This window comes from Prionailurus bengalensis, chromosome E3 (assembly GCF_016509475.1).
Source record: "Prionailurus bengalensis isolate Pbe53 chromosome E3, Fcat_Pben_1.1_paternal_pri, whole genome shotgun sequence".
Taxonomy (NCBI): Eukaryota; Metazoa; Chordata; class Mammalia; order Carnivora; family Felidae; genus Prionailurus; species Prionailurus bengalensis.
In genome coordinates this window covers 41,732,412-41,739,853 of record NC_057357.1, presented here as the reverse complement: position 1 = coordinate 41,739,853, position 7,442 = coordinate 41,732,412, and the positions used below count along the sequence as shown (strand labels likewise).

The following is a 7,442-nucleotide window of genomic DNA, read 5'->3' as shown; positions in this document are numbered from 1 at the left end:
GTGACTGAGGGTTTCCTCACCTCACCCAGAAAACCATACACCTGCAGAGCCCCCCACCCATCCCAAGTCAAAGCCGGGTCTGACAAAGCGTGTCACCAATGATCCAGGGAGGCCTGGAACCCCTTCCCCCCACTGCCTGGGCCAAGAGCTTTCCCACGTGGGAAAAACCCCTGCCAACCCCCGTGAGGAGGAGAACGTGCTGCTGCTTCCAGAGAGGTGACAAGAGACACTCAGGAAGTCCTGGAGGGACCCCAACGTCAGAGGCACCCCAGGTGGGGACACCACAGTGCCTGAGATGCCACCTCAACCAGCAACTGCCATTTGTCATCGATGGATTTCAGTTGGGATTGTGTTGGTTAAGTCCCCATCCACTTTCTGTTCCGACCCTAGAACTGAGCCAGCCCCACTGGTCACCGCGCCCCCACCTGGCAAACATGCGGAGGTCCTCGGGGTTCTGGGCTGCAGGCACGCTGAGGATGGCCGCCCGCTCGTGCTCCGAAAGGCTGGCCAGCAGGCTCTCCGTCATCCTCTTGTTCAGCGGGGAGTCCCCACTGGGGAGAAGTTCTGCACTGGAGTTGTCCATGCTGGGGCTCGTGAGGGTCATGTCGTCACTGCTGGCTGTGGGTGGCCATAGGTCAGGGAGCAGCCAACCCCCCACACATGCCCCTGTTGCGCCATCTGTGCCCACCGGGAATCCACTGCCACGCCCTCTGGTCAGGCCCCCCCCCCCCCCCCCCCCAGCACAAGGCAGGCCTGCCCATCCCACCCCTCCTACCCGACATGGACAGGGTTCTTGGACTGGACCTGAAGACCCAGGTCAGGCCTGAGTTGAGGGAGCCTTCCAGCCCTTCATCTGCCCCGAGCCTGGGAACCTGGGGCACGCTGTGGCCACAATGGCTCTTTAAAGAAGGGGCTGTGACAGTCACTTTCTCTTCACAGGCCCTGGACACAGCAGTCTCAACTGTGACCTAGTGATGGTGTGAAATCTGCTCTGATCCCAGGCTGCTCTTGACTCGAGCTCAGGAGCCCAGAGGCACGGCTTTCTCCTCAGAGCCACAGAAGTACAGGGAGGTCAGGGAGAGAGGTCTCCTGTCCTCCTTCAAGGGAGAGCCGCTCAGCAGGGGGCAGGGGCTCTCTGTGCGAGGACCCAATTGCCCACACAAGGTGTGGGTGTGCGCGCGCACGTATGGCCATGCGAAGGTGCTCCAGTCACTCCCAGCCGTGCCTATGTCGGGATCCTGGCCGCCACTCCCAAGCACCCTCCTAAAGGCTACCCCCACCCACCAGACACATGCCCTGGGCAGGGGGTTCCTACTTGGGGAACCAAAGCTGAGGGCGTTGGGTGTGCTGAGGCTGCGGCCGCTGACCCTGGTGGTGAAGGGGACATCGTCCTCTCGAGGGTGGGGCTCATCCTCACTGGGCGAGGCCATCAGGCACACGTATGTGTGCAGCTGGACAAGGAGCCTGTGCTGCAGCATCCACACGACCATCTGAATGAGCTGGGTCTGCACAAGAGACAGTGTGAGACCCAGGGTGGTAGGCGGGGTGGGGGGAAGGCTGGTCCCCCACCACCGCCCTGCTCCCCTCTGGGGAGGATCCGGGAGCCACGACCTGAGACACGGTCCCCACAAGTCATCCCAGACGTAAGGGCCACATGAGCTTCAGGGGCCCAACCCTAGAATACAAGGCTCCACATCTCAGAAAAGGAGCTCTTGGCTGCTGGCCGGCCTGCAAGCCCAACTCCCTGCTCCAGGGAAGGCGGCAGGGCCACAAGGGCACTGGGCTTACACCTGCACTGCTCCCACCACACACCTGGGTTTTCGTGCCCAGAGCCGAGGAACAGGACTGATTACATGGAGGCCCTTGCTCTGCCTTGTCTCCCCCAGGCCACTCAGGCCTGTCGCCCAAGCCCCCCACCGCACAGAGCCGGGCCCACTGTGGCCTGGACACCGTTCACAAAAAGGCTGCTGCTCTGAGAGCAGGAAGTCCTCTCCCTGGGTCAACCTGGAAGCCTGCCCAAGGACAGGGAGCTGTAATGCAGTGTGCAGTCCTAGGGCGTGGAGTCCACCCCTCCCTCGGGGGCTGCCACCTGACCGGGGGCAGTGAGGAGGCCTGTGCAGGCATGGCTCGCGCATGCCTGAGCAGGAAGGTGCATGTTCGCAGACACACACATCTGCCTGATCAGATCTGCGGGGGTCCCCTCCTGGGAGGGGATGGCTGCCCAGGCATGAAAATAGGGACCTGGTCAAACCAAATAAAATTGAAAAGGACTGTAACATAACTAAACTTAAAGTTAACAAGTAAAACAAAGAGGCTTCTTAAGACCTCAAGAACACACTCCAGGCCCCGAAACAGGAGGTGTGACAAGAAGGCGGACTCAGGGGCACCTGGGTGGCTCAGGCGGTTAAGCATCCAACTTTGAGTCAGGTCGTGATCTCACGGTCTGTGAGTTCGAGCCCCATATGGGGCTCTGTGCTGACAGCTCGGGGCCTGGAGCCTGCTTCACATTCTGTGTTTCCCTCTCTCTCTGCCCCTCCCCTGCTCACACTTTTGTCTCCCTCTCTCTCTCTATAAAACATAAATAAACAACAATAAAAAGAAGCAACAGAAGAAGGAGGAAGAGGAGGGGAGGGGGAGGAAGAAGAGGGGGAGGAGGAGAAGCAGCAGAAGCAGAAGGAGAAGGAGAAGCAGAAGGAGAAAAAAAAGGCCTCAGCCCGGGACTCTGCAGGACCAAACCCAGCTCCATCTGGGCCCTTGACAAGGGACAGGGTGGCCCCCCCAGGCATGGCTTGGAAAATCCACCCACCATCCAGACCATTAGGAAGCTTCTGCTGGGTACAGATGCAAAGCGTGTCTTTTATTCGGCTGGCATGGCCTGGCACAGTTCCCGGAAACCAAAGGCCCCATGAAAGGCGGCCTTTAGAACTGTCACACTCAGCATCTAAATGAACTCAAGAACCTGGATCTCCATCTCATTCACAACTTGAGAAGGGAAAGAATTTGCTTTTAAGGACTGGTTTAACAGATCTGTCGCTTATTAAAACAAATACTTTGGAAGACAAAGCCTTGAGAACACCCAGCCCCATCTCCAACACCTGCCCCATCTTGGCCCTGTGCTGGGTCCCTGCCCAGAATTCCAAAGCTCCAGGCATTCAGCGGAGAGGAGGCAGGCAGAGCCTTGTTCTTGGGTCTAGGCTGCACCTGGACCACAAGCCCCATACCTCCCTGGATGAGCCCTTGCCACACCCAGCAATCCCACCTGGCCCTCACTTTGCCCCAGGCCTAGTGGGGCCTGTTCCAGGCCTGTCCTCTCCAAATCCTCTTGGATGAGGAGATTCTGGGGACCAATGAGCCCAGAACTTAGACCTATATACCCTGTGGCCACCTGAACTGTGGAAGGGGAGAGAGCAGGAGGGCAGGGCCCAAGTTCAATGAAAACAAAGCCGATTCTACACACACACACCCAAACCCAGGAAAGGTCACCACTCTCCTGCCATCTGGGCCTCTTAACTCTGTTCTACCCCAAGAACCACTCACCATAGCCAGGGTGGGCTCCACTGGACTGGGGGTGGGGGGACTTGGGACTGCCCAAGTGTCTGCAGGTGGCCTGGCTGGGGAGCTAGCTTTTGACCACCTTGGCACAACATGTGCCATCTACTCCCCAAAGGAAGCCCCCTCCTCCCTAAAACCAAGGCTAAGGGTACAGCACTGAGGGCTCTGGGATGAGAAACTGACACCAGAGGAGTGGTTCCTGGGCTCCCCAAGACTCCTGTGACTTACCTCCTGTACCGGGGGGGCGAGGGGGTTTCTGAATTCTGACAAGGAGACGGGCAAGGAGAACTTAGCAAGGACAGATGGCAGGTCGTGAGCTGGAAACTGACGGGAGAACTGCTCAGCCAGTGGAGAGTACCTGGGGATGGGTAAGGTGGGCGTGCCCGTGAGCTCAGCAGGCTTCTCCATCATCTCATGACATCTGTGCCCTCACCATGAGCCCAGGGTGGGCAGCAGGAAGGCTCAGCATAGCTGGTGGCCGAGGATGGGTGCAATGAGGACAGAGCCCAGATGCCCTCCCTCGAGGGGCAGAAGGAACAATGGGCACAGGCCACAGCCCCTCTGAGCCCCCAAGTCTAGACCAAGGCTCCCAACCCCCACCAGGCACCCCGTCCAGACCCCACTGGCCAGCAGACACGGGGGAGCACAGACCCTGTATGGAAACTTTGAATGCCAGAAGAGCACACGCCCAGGGCAGGCCACGTGGTCCTGGACCAGGCCAGAATAAGAACCTGGACAGAGCAGAGGCCAGTAACCAACTCCAAGTGAGGTCCTGGCTGAGCAGAGGAGCACGGCCCTGGTCTCTGGCAGCCAGAGGTACTCACAGACACACGCTGGCGTTGGGAGAAAGCATGTAGACGTTGTTCTCACACAGCGGGTAGATGATGATGGCCTTGCCCCAGTACACCAGGTGAGCCGCGAGCTGGAAAACCTGTAGGCAGAGGGAGCTGACGGCAACCCCCCACCCGGGGGCTTGGCACGGCAAGCACACAAGCCTTTGTATCACCGGTCACTGTGTGGTTTGGGACAGTCACTTCCCACGGGACCCGGTGTTGTCCAGGCTGGCAGTAAGGAAAAGTCCCACGAGCATGGGGACATATGAGGTGCTCAGGACCATGGGGTCAGCTCAGCTGAACAAGGGCCTTGTCTGAACAAGCTGGCAGAGGCCAGCACCCTGCTCCCACCAGGAGCCCAGCATGGGGATGGGTTTCCACATGGTAATGGATGTGGGTCAAATGAACCTGTCCTACACCTCTTGCACTCATCCCTGTGTGCCCCAGTATCCCGGGACCACATTCCACTGCCCGGCTCTCCTGGACGCTCAGACAAGACGGGCCAGAGACAGACTAAGATGCCAGAAATTCCTTCCAACCTCAAGAGGGGAGCCCAGGTCTGAGGGTACGGCACTGGACACTTCCTTTTTTTGTTTGTTTTGTTTTAGTTTTTTTTAACGTCTATTTATTTTTGAGACCTAGAGACACACACAGTAGGGGAGAGGCAGCGAGAAGGGGAGACACAGAATCCAAAGCAGGCTCCAGGCTCTGAGCTGACAGAGCCCGATGTGGGGCTTGAACTCACGAACTGTGAGATCGTGACCCGAGCCAAAGTCGGACGCCTAACCGACTGAGCCACCCAGGCGCCCTGGCACTGGGCATTTCTAATTCTGCATCACCCAGGTGAGCCTGCTGCCCCTCCGTGCCATCACTATGTGTCCCCAAGTGGGCAAGACACCCCGACCCACATGCAAGGCCAGGGACACTGCTGAGTCCACCTCTACCTCATCTCGGCAAACAGGACCTCCAGTGGCACCACCAGTGCCAAGGTAGCAGCAACTTCAGTTCCTTCACTGCCACTCTTCTCTCTCATCCCAAGTCCTACTGAAGCTCACTCCAAAGCAAGGACACACCCACTTTCCTCCACCTGTCATCACCCTCACCCGTGGCGTCCACCCCCCACCACTCCCTGCAGCCCGAGCGCCGTCCTGGGGACCAGAGGTCTGAACTCGGATCCCAGGCTGCAGTGTCTGTCAGCAGGACAACTCTCTCCAGAGTCTCCGCCTCCTGTAGTGGCAGCCTTCCTTGGCCTGTGCGTGTGGCCACATCCCTCCAGTCTCTGCCTCCAGGGTCACATCCCCTGCCCACTTCTTACAAGGACAATCCAGGGTCACCGCCCATCTCAAGATCCTTTATCGCCTCTGCAAAGTCCCACGGGAGGTTGCATCCACAGGACCTGAGGGTTAGGTTGCAAAGGTCTGTGGAGCCATTACTAAGCCAATCATAAGGAATGGACACTGTGAGCAAAGATACTGTCCTAATTTATACATACAGAAAATCTGGAGGAATCTACTGTGTTTACCTCTGAAATACAGGATTGCAGGCACTCTCTGTGCCTACGATTTGTGAGACATATCAATTTGTATATGAAAGAGCATATCGACTTTATCACGACAAAAAAAGCCCCAAACAGGGGAGGTAGGTGGGGTGAAATAGTGAAGGAGATTCAAACTACACTTATCTTGACACGGAACTGCTGACTCCGTATACAGCACGCCTGAAACTGTCGCTGTGTCTTATTTATAAAAACAAAGGGGGCCTGGGGGGCTCAGTCAGTTAACCATCTGACTCGATTTCAGCTCGGGTCATGATCTCACGGTTCCTGAGATCGAACGCCATGTCTGGCTCTGTGCTGACAAGAGTGGAGCCTGCTCGGGATTCTCTGTCTCCCTCTCTCTCTGCCCCTCCCCTGCTCGCCCTCTCTCAAAATAAATAAATTAAATAAAAATAGATTAGATTAAAACAAAGCCCGGGGTGCCTGGATGGCTCAGTCGGTTAAGCGACAGACTTTGGCTCAGGTCAAGATCTCACGGTTTGTGAGGTGACAGCTCGGAGCCTGGAGCATGCTTCCGATTCTGTGTCTCCTTCCCTCTCTGCCCCTCCCCCACTTGTGCTCTGTCTCTATCAAAAATAAATAAATCTAAAAAAAAATTTTTTTTAATAAAAAATAAGAAATAAATTAAACAAGGCCCAAAATATTTACTTTGCCTGGGATGGAACAGGAGTTATTTAAGATTTTATTTTTTCTTCAGTAATCTCTATACCCAACACGGGGCTCAAACTCATGACCCCAAGATCAAGATTCACACGCTCTTCTGACTGAGCCAGCCAGGTGCCTCAGGAACATGAGGTAAGCTGACATCTCTCTAGTGGGGCCATCCACGCTTGAGGGTCCAACTAGGCTCAGCCAGACTCTGCTCCCCTGCTCTCCCAGGGGCCTCCACTGGGCCACCTGACCTGCCACAGGCAGCAGCAGTCCCAGAGGCCAGGGAGGCTGGCCACGCCAGCAGGAAACCCTGATTTGAAGTGAGCTCAGTGGGGAGGGTTATGGAAGGAAATAACAGCCTCCCCATGGCAAGGTGGGGGGCGGGGTGCGTGAACGGGTTATCATCAAAGCTTTGTCTTTGCCCAAAGAGACCGAGAAACTTGAAAGCTTTCACAGCTCAGTCTGTATTGATCAGAACACAAGCTCTGCAGTGTATACAAAATAGCCAGAACATTTAAGGTTCTGTCTTGTGGATGCTACGAAGGTGACTAGGATGTGGTCCTCACTGGGTCCCATCTAGTCCGTGAGCCCATATGACACACAAAGGCAGATCGGATAAACTCTCTGGCCAGGTAAATGAAGGTCATGGGGAAGGACTTATTCTGGATGGCAGAATCTGAAACGGCTGCTTTGGGAAACAGAGGCCTCAGAGTCGAGCTCCTGCACCTTGCCAAGGACCACAGGCCAAAGACGTGCCTCCCGGCGGGCCCAGGTAGGCTCGCGTCACACCTGGGATCCTCTTCCTCAGCCCATCTGAGAAAGCAGCTGCTCTGCAGCCAGGTCCTGCTGCC

General features: G+C 56.6%; 1 protein-coding gene across 6 annotated transcripts in view; it reads right to left on the bottom strand.

The window, feature by feature from the left end:
- The window catches only part of NPRL3 (NPR3 like, GATOR1 complex subunit), a 42,774-nt gene that overhangs the window by 1,267 nt on the left and 34,065 nt on the right, over positions 1-7,442 (bottom strand). For all 6 annotated transcript variants that reach the window (XR_006294317.1, XM_043561188.1, XM_043561190.1 and 3 more), the window contains 4 exons: positions 4,377-4,483; positions 3,781-3,910; positions 1,316-1,505; positions 426-618 (listed from right to left, as the gene is read on the bottom strand). Coding sequence is in view for 5 of the 6 variants with exons in the window: in XM_043561188.1 (XP_043417123.1) it covers positions 426-618; positions 1,316-1,505; positions 3,781-3,910; positions 4,377-4,483 (620 nt within the window). In the remaining variant the exon portion in view is untranslated. The remainder of the gene's footprint in view (positions 1-425; positions 619-1,315; positions 1,506-3,780; positions 3,911-4,376; positions 4,484-7,442) is intronic.